The 23,555-nt window shown below is 37.2% G+C and overlaps 1 protein-coding gene across 1 annotated transcript in view; it reads left to right on the top strand.

Moving 5' to 3' along the window:
* Window positions 1-23,555, top strand: part of HAP6 (ribophorin II (RPN2) family protein) — a 116,466-nt gene that overhangs the window by 30,931 nt on the left and 61,980 nt on the right. The window contains exon 8 of the mRNA XM_089416885.1: window positions 18,899-18,953. Within this exon, the coding sequence (XP_089273011.1) occupies window positions 18,899-18,953 (55 nt within the window). The remainder of the gene's footprint in view (window positions 1-18,898; window positions 18,954-23,555) is intronic.

Genomic DNA, 23,555 nt, shown 5'->3' with positions numbered 1-23,555 from the left:
TCATATTTTAATGCTTATAGAGTTATATTGATGACTAAATCCCAATATAGGCAATGATTTTTATGATATGTAGGTATTTGTTGTAGCATGATTTTTTTTTGGATGCTAGACGTCATCTAGGGCCTATTTGTTGATGTATTTTTAGTTTAGGGATGGATTGCACTCAATGCTATTTTGGTTATGTGCACTTTTACATGCTACATAAATGATAACTATTGCTTATTTGTGTATAAATGGTTTGGATTCATATTGGATTCATTTGGATGCACATGTATATATGTGTTTTTCTTTAAAATATGAATATTTTGTGTGTTTTTGGTAAACTGTTTTTTATTCCCGTTTTTACCGGTTCTTGGTCCACAAGGTTTTTCGGTTCGATCACTGGTTCGGTTCTGATAACATTGGGTCATATAATGTCGAAGTTGTAGGTTGGTCTCTGGTATGAGGACATGTTGGAAGGGTTATCCAACTATAGTCCATGGAAGGAAAGGATCAAGTTGGTTTTGATGATCAACATGATTTGGGAATTTCCCGAGAAAGCAATCCAGAAGTCAATAGACCCTAAGGAGCTGGAAGTGTTTGAGGAGCTGGATACAAAGGCAAAGTTGATCATGAGATGTGGGAGGCTCTTCAGATTTTGTTCTAGAATAAGAATGAGAATCGAGTATTGGTAATGGGGGATAAGTTGAAGGCCACCAAGATGATAAAGGGTGAAGGGGTGACTTCGTACCTGACGAGGTTGTCTCAAGTTCGAGATGAGCTTGCCATCGTCGGTGTGACTATTGTAGATTCTGAGATGGTGAGGATTGCCTTGAAGGTGTTTACTCCATAATGGAAGCTGTTCATCAAGGGAATTGTTGCCAGGGACAAGTTACTAGACTGGAATTGGTTGTGGGATGACTTCATTCAGGCAGAGTTGCGAGACTAGAATCTTCATCCGTACAAGAAGGCTTCTGATGATGACATGGCATTTGCAGCGAGAATGAAGGGCAAACAGAAGAAGGACTTGAGTAAGATCAAGTGTTTCAACTGTGGCGAGGTGGGTCATTTTTTTACGAGATGTCCGATGAAGAAGAAGGGAGATGACGAGAAGATGAAAGGGAAGATGGTCACATGTGTCGCCATTTTTGCCGAGATAGAGGATCTCTCTAGGAGGTTGGAGAAAGAGGACTTTGCTTTGATCTCTCATTTCTTGCATGGTACCATCGACGAGGTTGCATGGTACGTAGACAGTGGAGCGTCGAATCATATGACAGGGTCACAGGATGTGTTCGAGACTCTGGCTGAGTGGGACTCAAAGTTGCACATGGTGTTGGGCGATAAGAGCCAGAAAGAGATTAGAGGATCAAGGGTCTTGCCATTCAGGATGGAGTCAGGTCAGGTGATGCAATTTCAGGAGGTACTATTTGTACTAGTAGTCAAATACAACATGATGTTTGTCTTAGCAATCGAGCATAAGGGGTTTGAGATGCTATTCTAGGATGGGAAGGCAAGACTCAGGGCCAAAGGCTCTAGCTCTGTAGTTGTTGTTCTTGGAGTTAGAGAGCATGGTCTATATAGGCTGATGGGCAAGCCTATAGATCATGGGAAGAAGAAGGAGAACCAGGTACAAGTTCTAGGGAAGCAAGTATAGGTTCCAGAGAAGAAGGTCCAAGTTCCAGAGGTTTAGAGGGAGTTGAGTTCTAAAGGGAGTTTGCAGGGTCAGAGGGAGACTGTGCAACCTAAGAATAACGTGTGGTCAATGGGGAGCAAGGGTGCTTCTACATCTGGCAAGAAGGAATCATGGAGAGACTGGAAGACATTTTAGGAGAAGAAGAAGCAAGAGGCTTCCAGTGACAATGACACTTCCGAGAAAGGCGTAGTCCATGCTATAGGGTTTGCTGCAGTTATGGACGCCAAGAGTTGGTCGAGTGTTGCGAGTAGTGACAATGGTGATGACGAGTTACTTCCTAGTCTTGGAAGTACCTCCCTTGCTAAGGGGAGTGTTGATATTTGGTAGCTTGGGAGGTACTGCAAGCCTTAGGGTTCGGGGTTAGGAGGTTAGAATGCCAAAAAGTACTTTGTCGGCTTGGAACCCAAGGTGTGGGCTTTGCACCCATGCTTTTGTGTGTGAAACCACGCGACATATGAGTGATTTGACACATGGAGGTGTTAGAGGACAATGGTGATGACGAGTTACTTCCTAGTCTTGGAAGTACCTCCCTTGCTAAGAGGGAGTGTTGATATTTGGTAGCTTGGGAGGTACTGCAAGCCTTAGGGTTCGGGGTTAGGAGGTTAGAATGCCAAAAAGTACTTTGTCGGCTTGGAACCCAAGGTGTGGGCTTTGCACCCATGCTTTTGTGTGTGAAACCACGCGACATATGAGTGATTTGACACATGGAGGTGTTAGAGGACCCTTAGAGGAGAAAGGGGCAACGAAAATCACTCAAATCAATGGTGTGCGAGTAGTGACAATGGTGATGACAAGTTACTTCCTAGTCTTGGAAGTACCTCCCTTGCTAAGAGGGAGTGTTGATATTTGGTAGCTTGGGAGGTACTGCAAGCCTTAGGGTTCGGGGTTAGGAGGTTAGAATGCCAAAAAGTACTTTGTCGGCTTGGAACCCAAGGTGTGGGCTTTGCACCCATGCTTTTGTGTGTGAAACCACGCGACATATGAGTGATTTGACACATGGAGGTGTTAGAGGACCCTTAGAGGAGAAAGGGGCAACGAAAATCACTCAAATCAAAGCTCTAGAAGTGGAGATAATAATTTTTCTATGTTGCTGGTGGGTTTTGTGGCATACAAGTCGGGTTGGCTTGGGCTTGAGGGTGCCACAAGACATATTTGATGACACCACATGAGAATGTATAAATATAAGTGAGACGTGAGACATTCCACTCACATCCAGTGTGCATCTTCTCATAAAAATACATCTTTGACAAAGCCACAACTCAAGGGCAAGGCCAAGTTGGTTGAGGGACTGTTTTGGTGTCTTTTGGACGGTTTGGTAGGTCCAAGTTGGAGTAGACGACAACTACATGCATCGAGGCAAGTTTTGGGCAATTTTTGCATGGATTTTGGAAGGACTTTTCTCCATGTTTGAAAGGCCAAGATTTGAGGAAATTACAGAAGGGCCACAACCCTGTTCAATGCCATAAAAGAGATGCCGTGAGGCCTTTTTCAGGGCTAGAAATAAGCCTAAGCACCAACCTATGGGAGCAAGAGTTCAAGGAGAGAAGGCCACAGTCATTTGTGGATTGTTGCAACAATTTTGGAGGGTTGTAACAAATTTGTCGGGTGCCCTAACTTGTGAATAAGCTACAACAATATGCACATCCCAAAGGTATGTATTTGTTGGTGTATTTAAGTTGAGTTAGATGCTAGTGGATGTAGTTTAGGGAGGACAGTTTGGTATTGGACATTCCTCATTTGTTGGAGGGCAACGTGAGAGTGGAGCAAATGAGGCCTAGAGTAGCACCTTGATGGACTAAGGTGGTTGCTAGGAGAGGCAAAGAAGTTGAGCTCAAGGTCTGGCAAACTAGGAGCAGTTTGTGGACAACCCGAATTCATTGTTGGAGAAGCGATATTTGATAGTGATAGGTGGTAGCCCTCTTGCCTTATGTTAGTCTTCATTGGAGCAACGCAAGAAGACTATAGTGGGAAGAAGTGCTTGAGTAGCAACAGTGGGCAAGAAGTCTTAAAGTGTTGAGTCCTTGAAGGACGATGGAGAAACTAGTGAGCGTGAAGACCCTATGTGTTGGCTGTAGATGGACTTATGATCAATTAGTGGGCAATTTGGATAAATGATTTTAGTGGCCTAAAGGAGTGGGTGCATTGATAGAGGTAGGTGTTGTAGAACGGAAGCAAAGGACCCGCAGTGTACAGGATACGACAAAGCAACGGTGATTGTGCACTACATTAGCTAGACCGTTAGTGTATCTTGTATTCTTGTACTAGTGGATGTATGGGGGCCATTATCTCTGGTACGTGAGCCATAGATTGTTGTATTATCACTTTGATTAATATAATGAAGTTTGGTTGCTGTATAAAATTGTAAAAAGTTGTGTATATTTTGTGCACTAGCAGATTTACTGCTGTATATTATTCCACTATGCAAAGTAGACTTGTTGTGATACTTGTATCAGTAGTGTTAGCGATTTTCTATTCTAGACTCTAGTATCGTGGAAAAACAACACGGGGCAAGAGAAGCAGTGGAGAAGCCTGAAACACCCCACAAAGCACCCCACGAAGAACCTGCAACAAACAACAACACCCGCTAAGGAATAGAAGGATGTCTGCTAGTTTCATGGACGAGGAGGCACAAACTAGGGAGCAGGATGGCTAGGGTTCCAGCCGCCTAACTCCCCACTCCCCCAACTCCCCATCCTCAACTATATAATGCAACTCAATTTGCTCGTAAGCAGAGCAAATTGATCCTGTAGGTAGATCACTTAAATCACTTATGTGACTCAACTTTATAATAAAGACATTTTTAATCATTAAATACAAAAGGCACTTTATAAAATCACTTTACAAAGTTGATCATCTAGAGAAACAATCTTCCACATGCTAAGACACCAAGCCTTTGTGGAAGTCCTACCAAGCCACACAATCCAACAATTTTTTTCTTCAATATCTAAAACAACATCAACATCAAACACATTGCTACATAAATATGAAAATAAAATCGATATATAAGATGCAAGTGATACATTAGATATTTGTATTGAAATTTGATATTTGTCCCTTGTCATAAGATCTATAATAGAATGATACAAAATCGTATCAAAACAAAAATAATTGTATTTCATGAGATGAATCATGGTAATGAAAACAATGGATTTCTTCTTGTTTGGTTTATGGAAAATGGTCACAACATCCTAACAATGTTATTATAAGTGGACCAAAAGATTGGTTTGACCAAAAAATACACAAAATATTCAAATTTTGAAAGTAATGTATAATTCGTGTGCATCCATATGAATCCAAATTATTATACACAAATATGTAAAATTTGTCATGCATACAACAAGTGTGCATATAACAAAAATATCACCGAGTGCAATCCATTTATGAATCAAAATAGATCAATAGAGAGACTCTAAATGGGCTCCGAAATCCAAAGAAAATTATGCTACAACAAATAGCTACATAACATCAAAATCATTGCCTATTTTGGGATCTTGTTCATCAAGATCACCCTCGAAAAACTTAACACCCTAATCAATGATTTTACTTGAGTGAAGTGTACAATTTTACTAGGTTCATGAAGGAAGAGCTCAACAATCAACCCTCAATGCCACCAACATCAAGGTACATAGAGGGCTTGGTGATCTTGATTAAATGTTAGTTCCATATTCTTATACATAACATAATCTAGTAGAAACATTGCAATTAAGTCTAGGTTTTGAGTGTGATCTAAAATTCTACTTTCTCCAAATGAAATCGAAAGAGGTTGGAACCACTCTCAAACATCTTGAGTCGTTTAATGGTAATGTTACAAATTTAAGTAAAAGTCACTTTTACTTTAAGGATTTAATATTACCATTAACTACTACGATATGTATCTCATGGGATGAATCATGGGAAATAAAAACATTAGATTTCCCATTGTTTGCTTGATGGAAATAGTTAGAATATCCTTACAAGTCAATCCCCTAAGTCACTTTTAAAAAATTAGGGTTAAAAGAAAAAAATTTGGTAATAAGTTGGAATTGACAGAGACAGGGTGATAATTTTAAAATTATCACGATAATTACCTAAATTATTGCGATCATTTCAAAAGGGTAAATTCTTCTGTAATTATTGCCAATAGTATCGCCGAGGTTGGTTTTGGCAATATTATCGTGATAAGTGCAACACTGGTGACAACCCAAGCTTGTAATCTAGTCCATGATAACATTTTTTTACGTTTATTGATGTTGATATCATTTTACAGTATATTTCATAGAAAATGTATATAGACGAATCTAATGGTGAGCCTCATCTGAACCTCATCAAAAAATTTGCACTTGAACCGAACCTAATCATTGCTGAAGCCGAATTTGAACCTCAATTATGTGACTTAGTATTGATCAGCCTTTAGAGAAATAATGTATTGGACTTGACAATTCTACCGACATAGTTAAGGACCTTGATGATCACCCCTACCACACATTTCATTTTTGAATCATAAAACCTTCAATAGTTAAATATAACATGCTTACTTATTATTCACTGACCAGTGTTGGAAAAATCGGCATTGGCCAAAAAAGTCGTTATTTTTTGTTACATTGCCGAAAAATCAGTGATTTTATTAACATTGATACTGACAATTTGCGACTGTAATAAACAACGTTGCGAACAAGTTAGACAAGACTCAACCAAGGAAATAGGTATTGAACACTTGTTCCTTGCAGTGTTATTCAAATTCATGGTTAAGATTGTGGGTTTTCTTTGCACTGCTTTCTAAAGAACACTGAGATCCTCAATGAATTGCTTTTTGCATGAAAATAACAAAAACAAAACTAATATAAGCAACAAAAATCAAATTGCCATTAATTAGGTGAGTGTATTCACAGGTGGTTGATCAAATATTCAAAGTGTTGCTTTGACTACTTTGTCAAGAAGCATTTACTATTGCATCAACAGGTGTTGTCTTCAAGTTTTTCTTTTAGAGAGTGAAAAAGTTGCAACGTAATTATAATATCCATTAAATCAATATGAAATCATCAACAATCTTAACTTTTAGGAAGCATTTTAAAAAGAGGCCTAATTGGCACTGGCTGGTTTGACCTTAATTTGTGATGGATAGGTTGGTAAACTTGTTTGGTGAGCAGTTATGTACTGAATTGGTTAGTTTAGTATGGAAATGGTCAGAACGGTTGGTGAGGTAATGTGTACAACCTAATTTCACTGGTTCGAGTTCATGTTTGAGTTCGACGACCTTGAAGTTTGATAAAAAAATGATAATGAAAAATTTGAGAATAAATTCAACATTAAGTTTGAGAAACCATAAAAACTAAAAATTAAAAAATACTTACAAAGAAACTCAATATACTCACAATCATAATTTAATCATAGTCAATTTCAAATGTAACAAGTTCAATATATATATATATATATATATGTATATATATATATTTTATTATTTTATTTTTATTTTCAAAATAATTATTTGATTGTTAAGTGTTTAATATTTGATATTGTGTATTTTTTGATGTATATATGTATATATATATATATAATAATTATTATTAAAAATAATTAAAGTAATTTTTATTAAAAATTGAAAATGAATAATATTTTTTCTCAAAATAAGTATTTAATAAGTGTAAAATTTTTGGCAAATTTCAAACTTGGAGATTTGTCGAACCTAGTGACTTGGCTTACAACTAATTGTTTGGTTGACAAAAAATGAGCTGAAGAATTATTGGGTGGGCAGGGGAGAGAGGGATAAAGGGTCACATAGAATAAAGGGGTTATATGATGAATCGTGGAGTCTCAAAAAGGTGTGTGTGCTTCGAATTTTATAATGAATGCCTTAGAAGATGGCATACTGTAAAGATGCAGGAGGAAAATCTGAAGCATGATTTGGAAGATTGAGTATGCTTAGCTGATTCGACAAGCCTTGAAGCCCTAAAATATAAAGGTGAAACTTTTCTATGGTAATATGCACATTAAAAAGACATGTTGGGTGTGAAGCGAAATAGTTTGTTGACCAATAGTTTATCTATTTAGTTAACATCATTGAATAAGAGGTTTGATAAAAGTTAAATTAAAGAGAATATAACTAGCTGCTTTTGAAGAAGAGAAAAGCCCTAGAGAAGATGAAAAGAAAGCCCCAAAAGAGGAAGAAACTTAGTGGTAATGAATTAACATAAAGACTTTAGTTAAATCGTCTTTGGAATACTTGGGCTTTAAATTTATATAATATGTTTAACCTTAAGGTGATGTAGTGCAAGTATTACTTGAGACAAATTTGGAGAGGTTCAAGGGGATGAATTAGGACTTATATCTACTATATAGCTTGAGAGAATCAAGGGGATGAATTAGGACTTATATCTACTATATAGCTTTAGAGAATCAAGGGGATGAATTAGGACTTATATCTACTATATAGCTTTAGAGAATCAAGGGGATCTACTCGATCCATGAAGTATGGGGATGGTCCCCCTAACAAGCGATATCAATATCACTATGCGTATGTGCAAATGAGGATCAATGGTTGCTGACACCTAATCCTCTGGAATTGGCCAAAAACTTGTAAATATGTAAATAGAAAATAAGAATATGGAAAGGCCTTGGAAGGTGAATCCCAAGGGCCACTATTGAAGTTTGTATTTGATTACCATCCTTATTAATGAAAGAAATTCAATTCGAGGAGTTATATTCTTGACCTGACATGGTATCAGACCACATGTCCCCATTTTTGTCCTGCTCAGTAACTTCTCTGCCATCTGCTCTACAGAAACTTTGCATTCTGACTTTGTTGATTACCTGAAATGTTCTTTGCCATTGTAACGTCGATTCAACTCATCAATTCAATAAACGTCTTAAAAAAATTGTCCTTGTCTCATTGTTTGGTTCTACGTCTACCTGACTATTCACCAAATGAGATGTGTACTTGCCTTGATGTGTTCACTAAATGAGACTGCATCTACTCGAAAGTTTAACAAATGAGATGCGTACTTGTCCTAAGAGATTGCGTACTTGCTTGTAACACATTGTTAAGACATTGTTGCTAGTAACACATTGTTATTGCATACACATTGCATAGACCCTCTTAGATCTGTGAATGTCGAACGCTGTTTTTTGCCAAGGAATGTTGAACTTTGTTTTTTTTTCCAAGGAATGTTGAACATGATATGGTATGAGGTTATTGTTGGAACACTGTAAGTGTTCACTAATATATGTTCTGCTAGTTGGCTTATACAATGAGTAAAGGCACTGGAAAGTGGTGCAATGAGTGTAGAAGATCGGGACACTGCCAGAGTCAAGATTGATAGGAAGGAATATCAGTCCATTGAAATCTTTTGGAAAATTTTCAGACCTCTGTCCTTGGTTCTTTACTTCTTCAATTGTGAGTTAGAGTTGAAATCATGGAGGATCTTTGCTGTAGCCTGTCACACACATAAGAACAAGTTAAGGACATGGAGCCATCTCGTCCAAAAAGCTAAACAACACAATGCCACCTCCATTGTTGTGAAATTCAACGCAGTGCACACACATCAATGCAAACACCTCCTGTCAGAGAACCAAGCTTGAAAGAAAGGGTCATTGGAGCTGTAGGTGCAAGTTGGAATTATGTGTCTCAACTCTAGTGGTGAGGCTGGACCGTGACACTGTCATTGCACAGGTTGTATTACTGGGTTATATTGTATTGTTATATTGTGTGGATTATTGTATTGCAAAATTTTTCCCTCTACTAAGAATCGATTGAAGTTGTGAATGCATGTATTGTCGTGATAAAAATAATTTGTGTGCAAGGATGAAGTAGGATCATCTTGGTGGGCTATGTGTACCTAATACACTTTTCATTCAGTATATTTATTTCCAACTGCTAAAGTTTGGTGGTTCGAAATTTAATGGTAAAGATGCACTCTCTTATCTCCATTATGGGTGTGGTACTCATTGGGAAGTAAAATAACCATGAATGGTCCAGAAAGATCAAGCACACACTTATCTTTAATGACCTATGGAAAGGTGTATGTGAAGGAGAAGATGGAAATACGCCGTAAAGCCCACAACAGACAAAGAGTTTGCCATATGGGAAAACAAGAACAACAAGGCTCATGCCTTGATTGTTGCATCTGTAAATGAATAGGTGAGTCATCACATAACTCCAATTATCAATGATTTAAATGCTTTAAAGAAGTTGAAAGATTTATATGATACACACTCCGAGCTTGATGTAGTCCAACTAATAATCAATCTCTTCAACCTGTAGTTGAAAGATGATGATCCCCTTGCCCTAGCCTTGAAATTAGAGTTATCATGTATGATGTAGAAGCCGCCGAAGTTAAAATGGACATTCCTCTCACAAGTTTCGTTAAGGCACTATATCCCACATATTCACACTATCATGTGTCCTAACAAGATAGTATTATTTTTGACACTCTTGTGGAGATGTTTACAGAAAGAGAGAAAGCTTTTGGGAATAGGAAGACTTAGTCTTCTGAAGAAGTTGTGTGCCTTGCACAAAAAGAGAAGAATCAGACACTAGATTCTTCTAGAGGAAGAGGTGGAAGAAGAGGACATGGACGGAAGAATAACGGAGGAAGGGGGTTAAACGCGAACAAGGAGGAAGACCATATCTCCATTGTATTCGCTACAACAGAAATGGATAGGATGCATCCACATGCAAACTCTCTTGGGACATAATCCAACAAGAAAGAGACGAAGAGAAAGGTAAACCACCAAATCCAGGGAAAGGTATAACACTTGAATTTGCTCATTATATTGTGGCACATTGTAATATTGGAGTAACTGAAGACTTGTTTAATACTTTATTTTCTTTGTGGAAAGATGTATCATTGCTTGGACTCCCCGAATTTCTTATGCATGATGTTCTCTACCTCCTAGAGTTGCGGAGAAACTTGTTGTCCTTGGTTCACATCCACCAACAAAGACACTCAATTCACATGTTTGATGGCAAAGTTGATGTGAGAATAGCATCAGACAACGCAGTTGTCATGAGAGGAATAGAAGAAGAAAGACTCATGAAGTTGCAAGGAACATCTACTCGTGCACAAATATTTGCATATAGTTTTCAACATAATGAAGTTATATTGCCATCTAGTCTTTTATGGCATTCAATATTTGGATATTTGAATTATGATAGTCTTCTTTTATTGAAGAGAAATAATGTGACTGGTTTGCCAACCATTCCTAGGAAATTGAAGCAATTGATGCTTGTATCTTAAGAAAGCATAACAAACAACCATTTCATGATTATGTTTCAAGAGCAAGCAGAAAGCTTGATCTGATTCATTTTGATTTGTGGGGCTCTATGCATGTTCCTTCTGTAAATGGAAATAAATATGTGATGACTACACCTGAATGTCCTGGGTATATTTTTTGAAGTATAAATCTGAAGCTTTTGAAACTTTCAAAAATTTTCTTATATGGATTGAAAATGATGCACAATCTCATATTTGCTCTGTTCTTATCGACAATGGAAAATTATATACTTCAAATGACTTTGAAAACTCTCTTTTCCAACATGGCATTCAACATCAAACCACTGTGCCTTATAATCCTCAACAGAATGGTGTAGCTGAAAGAATGAATGCTTTTAAAAAATTGTTTGTTCAATGATGCCTTTAAAAAATGTTAAGTTGATGTTTTGGGCTGATGCAATTCTATGTGCAGTATATATTAAAAACAGATGTCTATTTCATGCTCATAGAAACTAGACTCCTTTTGAAATGTGGCATGACCGTATACCTTCGATAAGGCATCTTAGGGTTTTTGGTTCCACGTGCTATGCCTTGATTCCTAAGGGACAGAGAAACAAACTTCATGCAAGGAGTCGGAATTGTATCTTCTTGGGGTACACGGATACCTCAAAATCATATTGTCTTTACGGCGAAGTAAATAAGAATTTTATACTATCTAGATATGTCATTTATCTTGAATCTTCCAAGACTAACAATGTTGTTGAGTGGCAGCTTGATCGCTTGGACAAATTTAGGCATGCAAAAACTTTTCAGGAATTTGATAATGAAATTCCACATCTTGAAGGGGGGATCCCTATCCTAGATCAATCTGTGGAATCTCCTTCTGAAGCACTCTCTCCCCCTCATGAAGTTCCAACCACTTCTTCAGATCAAGAAGACACTTTGAGTGATGTGATTGAGAGGATTGGAAGGCTAAATCTTGATTCAACCCCAACTCACTCAACAAAACAATCTGGACCATCTTGGAAAGGTCCTCCAAAATGGCACACTAGAACACTTGAAAGTCTTCATCCTGAGGAGGTTGTATTGACAGGAACTAGAAGTTCAACTAAGACAAAATGGAGGTGAAGCAGATGTTGATATGGATGTTTCTTATGATTGTGAATTAAATTTGTTTATTGATTTCGAACTAACTTCTTTTAAAGAAGTTTCTTCTCATGATGAATGGAAAGACGCAATGCAAAATGAGTATGATGCTCTCATAAAGAATGGAACTTGGAAGCTGGTGGACCCTCCATTTGTTACCAAACCAATTGGCTGCAAGGGGGCCTTCAAGAACAAGTATAAATCAAATGGCTCACTTGACAAGCACTGAGCAAAGCTCGTGGCAAAAGGATTTGCACAAAAAGTAGGGGTTGACTATGAGGGGACCTTTGCCCCCACAGCAAAATCGGTTACCAACTGGACTCTCTTTGCCTTGGCAACTCATAATGAATGGAAAGTCCATCAAATGGATGTAAAAATTGCTTTGTTGAATGGAGATCTAAAAGAAAATGTTTTTATGTCTCAACCAAAAGGTTTTGTTATGAAGGGACAAGAGCATAAAGTATGTAAGCTTATCAAATCCATGTATGGCCTCAAACAAGAACCACGAGCCTGATATGAAAAATTAAATATGCATCTTCTGAAACTAAATTTCAAACACTTTAATCTTGATGATGCAACTTTATTTGTCAAGAAAGTTGGCAAAACTGTTGTCTATCTTGTGGTATATGTAGATGATCTATTGATGACAGGGAACAATGAAAATTATATTGCATCCATAAAGAAATAATTGAAGAAAGGATTTGAGATGACAGATTTGGGATATGTTCACTACTATTTGGGTATTGAAGTAAACTAACTTCAGAAATATATATTCCTCTCTCAAATGAACTACATTAGAGATTTGTTGAACAAATTTGGTATGGCTGAATGCAATATTTTTTCCACTTCAATGGAACAAAATTTAAAGCTCACATCCAAAGAAGGAAATGAATTTGAGGATGCAACTAAGTACAAACAACTCGTAGGAAGTCTTAACTACCTCACTACTACTATACCAAACATTTCATTTGTTGTTGGAATCCTTTCCAGCTTTATGCAAAAGCCTTGCGAAGGTCATTCTTATGCTACAAAAAGAGTTCTAAAGTACTTGAAAGGAACTCAAGACTTTGTACTCAAATATACACAGGTAGATGACTTCAACTTGATTGGATACTCTGATTCAGACTTTGACGAAGATAAGGAAAATGGAGTATCTACTTCAGGTTTTGGATTAGGAGCTGTCTCTTGGAGGTCACACAAACAGTCAGTTCCAACAATTTCCACAACAGAGGGAGAATATGTGGCAGCTGCAGAAACAACCAAGGAGATTGTGTGGCTCAGGAAAATTCTTGAAGATTTGCAAGAGAAACAAGTGCATTATGCTCTTCTTATTGACAATATTTTCGCAATCAAATTGGCCAATAATCCGAAATTCCATGATTGAATCAAGAATATCAATACATAGTATCATTTAATTTGACATCGTGTTGAGGTAAAGACTATTCACCTACATCACTGTTCCACAAATGAGCAAATTGCAGACATCTTCACCAAAGTGCATGGAAGAGAAGTTTGAAAGATTCAAAATGATGGTTGGACTTACAAACAGCCATTCAAATTAAAGGGGGGAATGTTGACACCTAATCTTTGATTGGGAAAAAACTTTTAAATATGTAAATAGAAAATAAGAATCTGAAGAGACCTTGGAAGGTGAATCCTAACTGAATCCTAGCTGAAATCTGAAAAGACCTTGGAAGGTGAATCCTAGCTGAAATCTGAACTGCTAACTCCATCCAATAGTTGTGATTATGTCAAAGTGAAAGGAATTAGTCTCTAATGAAACTTACCCTTAGTGTTATAAGTTTATAGTTGTCTGTCTCAAGCATCTTCTCAATATTGTAACTGTAAAAACAATTCCTAAATTCAAATTAGGGATTAATTCTATTGAGTTTTTTGAGGATTAGGCCCTTTAAATTTAAACCGCACTTGGGCCTACAATCTTATAATCTTCTCACATAGGTTTGTCAGGTGCCTAAGGCAGGATATTTATGGCCATTCTCCTACAGAGCCATAATCCTCTCTGTAGTACTTTTTTAGCCATCTCTTCAATTTTGAGAAAGTTTAAAATTACTTTGTCCCCAAAATCTAAATACTTCTGGCACCAAATTCATCTATATCCATCCGTTTTTAAGCTGCATTTCAAATATTTTCTAGATGGATGAAATCTGTACACATCAGAAAGACCCTTGTTTCTATAACCTTTCTTCAATTAAAAATTATCATCTGAATGAGTAAAACTAGATGTAAGAAACTCTCTTGAGATATCTCAAACCTTCCCCTTAAAATCTCTGAGTTTTCAGTGGCACATTTAGTCAAACAATTTAATGATACATGGCTGTAGGTGCACATTTCTTGTATTTAATTAAAAATAACACAAAGTCAGTACCAAAATGCTTCAAACCTACTGACTGTAATTTATATTAAATTCTTGAGAAGTACCGACCAAAGGAATGTAAGCTACAGCAACATTGAGGAGCGTACAACAATATATATGTATATCAGCAAATGAATTCAGAGAGTCTGGTTATGAGATGGCACCAGGATAGCAGTCTGGAACTCAGTCAACTGTAGCCAAAATTAATACTCAGCTCAGCCTCCAATAATTTGTTCCTGTACAAGTTCCTTGGCAGCCACAAACAGAGGTACTTCTGATGACAGACCCCCACCACTCGGCAATCAAACTCAGCTATACGCACAGGTGAATGTGACTGATAACTTGGCCTTTCCAGGAGTATTTGGTCCACGAAATGTTCAGAAGAAATCGACCCACAAAGAGGATGACTCATCCCTCCAAAAAATGACTAAACTCGGTCCAGACTTAAGGCTTAGTCCTCAGTCTACAAGGTAGTGTACTTGGCCAGCTTGAAGCCCTGAATCTCTGCCACAAAAATGATAGGTAACTCAGCCCTCTTTAAATGGTAGTTTCTGCCTCTACTTTAGCAGAACTCATCCCCTTCAAAACTCAGAGGCTGGTCCCTTATAATGATGCAACTCGGCGCTCTTAGGATGACTGATTTGACCTCCTCTAGCAGTAAGAAAACTTGGCCCCCTCAGCAAAATTGACTCAGCTATTATGGCAGTAAGAGCTTGGCCCTTCCATCACTATTCTATCTCAGATTTGGCTTGGCAACTCCACCTGAAATAAGAATTACAGAAAACAAAATCAAAGCTTAAAATCCACTGATAACACCCTGAAAGTATTACTTCAGCTCCACAATGTTTATCCTTTGAAGCAGTGTTGCGAAAATCATGATTTTTTCAGCATGGAGATTTAATCGGCAATTTTTTCATTTTGAAAAAATCGTGAAAAAATTGCAATAAAAATTGTGATAAAATTGTAAAAATTGCCAAAAAATCATAAAAATCGTCAAAAAATCGTGGATGCTTTAGATTTTTTCCCCTTGCCGATTTAATCCTGATTGCAATGTTCGCAACACTGCTTTGAAGCACTGTAGAATTTCCATGAAATTCTGATATGTTGATATGAACAATCTGAAAAACACTTTCTTTTCTTATGAACACAGAAGTCTCTACTCAATTTTGCAGCTGAATAGGAACAGAAATAAAAAGCAGTCACAGATTAAAACACACTATTTTTCTATGGAATCCAACTGGGAAAAGTTGAAAACCCTCTGCTTGATGAGAATTCTATTGATAGCAAAACTGAGCAATTGATCTCTTACAATACACTGTTTCAATAGAGAATACAACCTTCTCTCAGCCTTAAACTAGACTTGAAAACACTTGCAAGAATACTGATCTCTGCTCCTCTAACAATCTTGTGCACAAGCTTCTCTTGCATACTCTTCCTCTTTAATATTCCAAATTGAAATTTACAGCTAATAACAGACACATGAATTAGGCTGCAAATAAAATCACAAATACACATGCACCATAAAAAACAGCAAGAAACTGGACAAATAAGCTGAGCCATTTTATTAAATCATGAACTGTAGGGAGTATATATGGCAAGGAACAAGCGCACTTGAGCTTGCATAAGCAAGCTGGAGCAAACTCAGGTGGAAGAGATGACCCCACAAGCTGGGAAACTTCGTCCCAATATTCCTTTGCGCTTACCCAGAAACTAGCAACTGTTGCTGCATTGGAAATGCTGAGAATGACCCTCTGTAGTGCCCGGAATCACCTGAAAATGCAGCTATAGCTTCTCCCAAAAATACTCAATCAAACTCAGAAATGAATCTGCCCCAGACTAACCACCCCGAAACCCCACAAAATGGTGCAAATTACCACCTGAGTAATAAATGCACTGCTGAACAAAAGGGGATTTCTGGCCTAAATACTACCCGGAAAGTTCTGCAAATTTAATCGGGACCTCTCCTTCAAATACCCATAAAAACCCAGAAGGGGTTTGGTCTAATTCCAACCCTCCAAATTCACCCCCAATTCTTGTGAGCCCCTCCACTAACTAGGTAATTTGCGCTACAGGAATTCAGCCACTGAATCCCGCCAAAATATTGGGAAAATTCCCTCAACGCTCCTCCTTGTATCTCCTAGCAAGCCCACAAACTCCTGGTCAGGTCTGCCCCACAATTATCTCCCCTCTATGAACTGCACATTCTAGAAGCTCCTCTGCGCAAGCCTGACATAGGAAAATGATAGCCCCAAGTCAGCCCCACAATTTAACCGAAATCTCGAGCAAATACCAAGGGAAACCAACCCAGAAAATCCCAGAACCAATCCCAGAATAAGATGGCTCTCCCAAGAATGCGTACCCCTGTTTAGTGTCCTAACTGCTCCACTTGATGACTGGTTGTGCCTGCAAACTCCTCCCAGAACAACTCTGAAGTTTGAAGATGTCTCCCCTAGAGTGGCACTCAAAGTCCACTAAAGGTAGAGTGGAGATCTCTGCTTGGAATCCCCTAGTGCTGAACAACACTTAGTTGTCTTAGCTCAACAACTCAAGAGAACTTGGTTTTATTGCCAAATTGTCAAAAGCCCCCAAAATGAGGGCCAAACCTCCAATTTATAGCTAGCCATCCCTCATGCTCTTTGCGGGCTCCACCCATCAAATTCCCTCTCTCACCTAATTCTAATTCTTCTAAGAGGTGCGTATTCACTTGGAGTGGCCCCCACTCTCCACTTCCCATCGAATTTCTTGGCCTTTTTAATGTTAGGGGGTGACACCTTTATAAATTTTCCTTTTCACTCATTTTTACTAGGTTTATATGTCAAATATTTATTAACTGCCAAAAATTTCAAAATTGAGAATTCCCTTAGCAAAATTATTAATTGGGGATGTGACATCGTCTCACAAGCTCCATGCACAAACTTGTGCTTCCTATTGCTTGGTCTCGCCAACTCGTGCTCACCAAAACAATAATTAAATTTGTACCTTTGCTCCTTTTAAAGGTAATTTGAATGGTTAAAATTAGTGAAGTTCTAATTAAGGAACTGAACTGGAGCTTTTCTAGTTAACAAAAGCCAACAAAACTAGTTAACTGGATCCTCCTAAAGTTTAGGAGGCTAACTCCGCTTTAACTCACACTAGAAAATCAAGAACTTGACTTTTAATTTCAACACATCAGTTAACTACCTCATGCACTCCTAATTTTTAGGGAAACTCCTAAATTTTATGAACTTGATGATGCACAAAAGAAGGAACTCGAATTTGACTCCTTTAATTAAGGCACAAATCAAGGAATCACGTTTCTGGTTAATTTCAACAAGCACATTGGTGAAATTTGAGTGATCTCGCTCCCAAATTAGCTAGGGTGTATGGTTTCAACATTAAAACTAACAATCTGCAAGTAGGGTTTCCAAAACCCTAGACTCTTCTCTAAGAACTCTCAAATCTTATTAGTTTTTATTTTTTTATTTTTTTTTTTTGTGTTTTGCTCAAATGGCAAAACGAGAGTATGAGGAGAGTCTCTTCATTTACCCTCTTTTATAACTCATTTGCCATTTTGCCATCTTTTTATCCCGTTATTTTTTATAAAGTCACTTTAGTGGTTTTTTCAGTTTATAAATTAAAAGTGACTTTTTGTTAGCCTAGCACATGCCCCCCTTTTCACCACTTCTCCCAGGGGAATCATGTTCCCTTGGTTAATTTTGTCCCGCCTTAGCCTACGGGGTAGGCTAGTGGAACTCCCCCTTATGCCTCCTGAGTCCTAAGCGGTTGGGGACATTACACTAGAAGGTTCACTGCAATTCATACTGGAATTTTTTGTCCTTTGCTTGAACGTGAAAAGTTGGTTTGAAAGATGTTTCATCAGGGTTTGCTTTGCAGTTCACATGTTATGTATCACAAAAACATTCTTAAGAGTACAATTCTGCATGTTTTTTCCCTTATGTCCCATTTGATGCAACAGTCAAAGAGCATGTACTACACTTGCTAAGACTTAAACAGTCCTTTAAGCTATAGACCAACATCTAAAATAAACAAAATTGGAAAAAAATATAAAAAATGAGAATCCAAGTGCAGAGTAAAATGCGGAATACTAGATGTCTACTACTTATTTCATAGAGTCCTTTATTTTTCTTGGGCACAGATTTGGGTTCTCTATAGCGACCCCTCTTTAACTTCCTAATCAATATCATAGTCTTCTCATGTAAGCTCTTGTTCCTTCCTGAGCAATGCATCATATGCACTTTCTTTGATTGTATGCTTCTTATATGTGTGAATGGATTCTATAATTAGTTAAATGACATAGAGATAGTTAAAATACATCATTTTAAATTCTGAAAATCTCAGAATATTACATAATACAACTGGCCATGTACTACAGTTTTTAAAGTAAAATCTCAGTTTATGCTGATATGTGTTGGCCTAAAACTTACTATATGCATTATAGTTTGTATGTGCAAGAAATATTTCATTTGTTTAAGGTTTTATCTTTTAGTATCTCAAGGCTTGTTTGATGCATTCATGCAGATTGGATTGGTTAAGAATGGCATAATCAAACTGTTTGATAACCTTGAAAGTTATGGTATGGCTCTCATCATCCCTCATTTTCTCTTGATCCATTATTCGTATGGTGTCTTCCTCTGTGTCGTTGTAATTACATTGATTGATTCTATTATGTTGTTTCCTTTTTCAATACATAATATCATATATGATATCCTATTTCTTAATTAGGAAGTACACAAAGTACTAGTATGCTTTGATCGCGACATTTTCATTTCTATCCATCTAAAGATGGCAACAGGATGAAATGTTGTATTCAACATGTTGACAAAGTTTGATGTTTGAGTGTATTACACATTTTTATAGAAGTGAATTTTATCCATGGACACCTTATCTATTTTTTTGACAACTATTTGGCATGATTGAACATGATCCCTCTTCAAAGTATTCAGAATTTTATAAACACAAATGTTTTGGGGAATGTTTTATTTGTTGTTGCCGTCTTTTGGTTATGAATTTCTCTTCACTGAGATACATATTATTGGTAACAGTGAACAGTAGATATTGTTTAGTTTTTCTTAATTATCTACAAAATTATAACAATCACGGTATTAGGATTTTCATGCCATAATTTTGTTTGGGTTTAAAATACATTTTCTGTTCCTTGCAATAAGATATTTGGTACAAACTTCCAACTATCACTATAGGTGATAGCATCCAATACATCATATAAAACAAAAAGGATCATGGATGCTTTGCGTCCTATGCTCTGACTGTGGATGTTTGATCATCCTAATGACAGGTTATAGGACTCTAGAAGTCAATATGCTATATTATATTGTTGTTGTTGCTTGATGAGGAGTCATTGTTTTGGTTTGAAACAGAGTCCCTTCACTTCATCTGGCTGGCTTTTCCCCTTCCCATCATTTCTTCAATCCTGTAAATTGAATGCATCCTTTTCTCTATATTGTTCACTTGTTGCTGCAGAAGAGAATTGATGGTTTGTTTCTTCTCTGATTTTGGAGTCACTATTATTGATTCTCCTATGAACAAATCAAATTGAATTGCTGTTCCTTTGAGCAGCCATGTTGAGCTCTTGGTGAATATTTTGAGACATTTCACACCATCAAAGAAAAGAATGAATTCATTTAGAGCTTGAATCCATTTAATCATGAGAAGGCTAATAAAATGGAATGATATCTCTCTTACCTTGGTGGTTGAGAAAGAAATATTCCACGCTGAAATCAAAAAGGGGCACCCCAAGAAGAGGTAAGTTGAGAAGTTTTTTTAGCTTTTCATAGTATGCACCAATAAGGACATATGACCCCTCACTGAGAAGGATTTTTTGAGATGTAAGTTTTTTGGTCTGCCATCAACCGGCATTTTTTTTTTATTTTTTTTAAATTTTTTTTTTCATCTTTGGAATGGATACTTGTTGAGTTCACAAGGGACTAGAGGGGATTTTATGGACCAACCGGAAACTTAAAATTTGGGAATAAAAAGGAAAAAAAGGCACCAAGAAGTGTGCTAGAACTGTTCATAGGTGCATGAGAGAGAAAAACAACAAATTCTCGAATAGAGAAAAGCAACCATGGAATATGATAACACACCACTAGATGTGGTGCTTATAGGCTTAGACATTTTTATCAGAGAGCGTTGGTTCACGAGATCATTTACAGAGGAGAGAGTTGTGGACTGTGGTGTATTTACACACAACTCAAGTAGGTGGGAATACTTTGCCCAAGCAGGGGTTATGGGCCTACATCAAGATGACTAGGTCAGCCTTAAACACAACATAGTATTGTAATAAATGATTACAGTAATGCCTGACCAAAAGCATTACTGTCAGAATATGAGTTGATTGAGCCAAATGTGAGGATTACACCATTCTCAACACCCCCCTGATAAGTTGAACAGAGGGCTATGAAGCAAAATGATTATATACAAAAGAGAGTGGGTTTATGTGAATACTCAAATTTATAAAAGTCATAGCTTGAATAAAAATGAGAGTTTTCTTATGAATACCCAACTCGAGACAACGTTGATTGATGAAGATTGCACCCTTGCGTTCGATATCCTCTCTCTTAATCTAAATAGCAGGACAGATCTTGCAGACTTGTAAAAAGTTGTAGCAAGGAAGATGAAGAAGTACTTAGCTCCCCCACTAGAACAAGTGGATATATGATCACGCCCACAATGTTGTCATACATAAATAGTTGAGAATCATGCCTCTCATGAGAATAAGACAAAGCATGCGCTGTAAAATCACAATTATTGGAACAGAAATAATATATCCAAATGTGGTGGGGTTGACAATGGTAACATTACATCATGGAATAGGTAAGGTCTAGTAAGCGAAATGCAAAGTGAAATGTGTTTGGGTTCAACAATGATGTAGATGAAGTCTTCCTAGAAGGTACATCAACAAGAGGAGCTATATCAAACTATGATAGAGAATGATCCTCTGTAATAAGATGAGAATCATCCATAAGAGTCCTCAATAAGTAGTGGAAATGATCCTAGCTATTTGTGAGTAGAAACTCACTATATATAGCATTTGTATGGAAGGCTCATATACATAATATACTGTAACATGGGCTCATATATTGAACCGGAAATGAAAAACTACTGAAGTCATACTTTAATCAATGATTTGGCACCATAGATCAAACCCATATGCAGAGTGCACAACTTTATATGCATCATAAACTATTTGTGCGACTTCTTGAAAAAGATCTGTCACAACATGTTACTCTTGTGTGTTCTTCAATTTGTTAATACAAGGCATGTGAGACTAGGAGACACATCCCTCTTTATGATAGAAATTGCATATAGATTTCTTCGAAGGCTGTTGGGAGGAGGGAGCAAGAGCGAAAAGTGCAATTTTCAAAAAGTTTCTTGGAGCGAAGTGTTTCAGGAGTGTTTTTTATATAATACATATTTAATATATTTTGATGCTTATATATTCAAGAAAAACATGTAGAATGTCAAATCCATTGCATAACATATGTAAACATAGAATTTACGATTGATTAGGGATGATCAGTAAAGCATCAACCATTTAGTACACATAATATCAATCATCTAGTAGGTATATCTTATAACATTGTCATCCAGTGATCAATTGCCAACCAAAACACATAAATTTCAACATACAAATATTTTCTTCATCAGATTGCGACAGAAAACAACAACCATGAAATGATATAGAGTGTCATTTTCATTATTAAAGAGTTGTAAGGTTTAGTCAGTGGTTTGAAGGTAAGCTCAAACTGCAAATTTCAAACTGTAACTTTCAATAATGTTTACAAAATAAGCTACAAGAAAGACAAGGCACGAAGTAAAAATAAAATGAGATCTCGTATTGACCAAGCGTTCCCGTTGCCATGAGAAACTTCTAATTTATTTTCCTGTGTTTTATAAACAAGAGTAGTAGCAGTAGGTGGAAGTGTTCGTGGAACATGACCAATAACTGCATGTTGATTTAGTATTGAATGTGTGGTAGAGGAGCCACGCATGTTCCGCCATTTGATAGAACTCAACATATCTCGATCTTGAGATGCATGTAAGTTACTAAAGACTCCACGTTCTTTGACGTATGTTGCTTCACAATGATGGGACAACAACCTCAAGATGTAGTGCATGTAAACCAAGATTTTTTCTTAGTCTACGTTCGAGCTATTTCTCTTAACTTTGTGGATGAAACTATAGGTGTTCCAACACATCTCTGGATGGTTAGTCAATGATATGTTTTGGTGTTTGTTGAGACACAAGGGTTTGAGAATGTTATATAAAAATTAAGTATTTTTAGTTAATTAGGGCACTGGACATGATCCAAGATCATGCCCATTCACCAAGAGGCACGTAGGGTTGTATTTAAGACTAGGCCTCTCATCTTGTAAATCATCAATTCAAATTGATTATTTGTAAAATATATGTTTTTATGACTATTGCTGGTTTGTTTGCTGCATGTGGTACTAGAGTAGGTTGTCTTGGCCAACAAATCGCTGCCAACCGTTGTCACTCGCTATTCTACTTTGCCTGCTCAGTTGCTGTTTGTCTCCACCTCCGTGTGCTCTCTGTTTGCCCTCCGTAGCCAAACAACTATCAGTGCTCCCATCTTCCCAATCACAACCCTTCCGACCTTTTCCACTGATCAAACCCACCATGTCTGCTGTCACTTCTCCCGACTTCTTTCTCCCCCAAAAACCTGTTTAATGTCGTCAATGACAATGACTAATTTCAACAAAAATTTGGTTGATCTTGAGAATAAGATTACTAGCCATTTTGATGATTTGAACCAAAAATTACTCGATCTCGAGAGTAAGGTTACCAAACATTTCGACGATATGAAGAAGCTTCAGGATACGACAAATCGGATAACAAAACAGCTCGGGCAGAGCCATACCAATCCAAAATGAATCATAATCAGACAATGTCAATACTAACCGCTATTTGTGACATGATGAAGATTTCACCCGAACAAACATTCCAGGATGATGTAGGTAATCAAGATCAACAACACAATTCATTAGATTCAGAAAATTCAGTAGATTTTCATGAAAAAACCAAGTTTCCAAAAAAGTCATCCATGCACCATCAAGAAAATAGTAACGCGAATTTTCAAAATAAGCAGCTCTGGAATCCATTCACCAATCAATACCCTTTTTTCACTCCACTGTTA

Source organism: Pinus tabuliformis, chromosome 3_2 (assembly GCF_031772625.1).
Source record: "Pinus tabuliformis cultivar Carrire ecotype Pingquan chromosome 3_2, CPIR1, whole genome shotgun sequence".
In the NCBI taxonomy this organism is placed as follows: domain Eukaryota; kingdom Viridiplantae; phylum Streptophyta; class Pinopsida; order Pinales; family Pinaceae; genus Pinus; species Pinus tabuliformis.
This window is presented reverse-complemented; position numbering and strand designations above follow the sequence as displayed.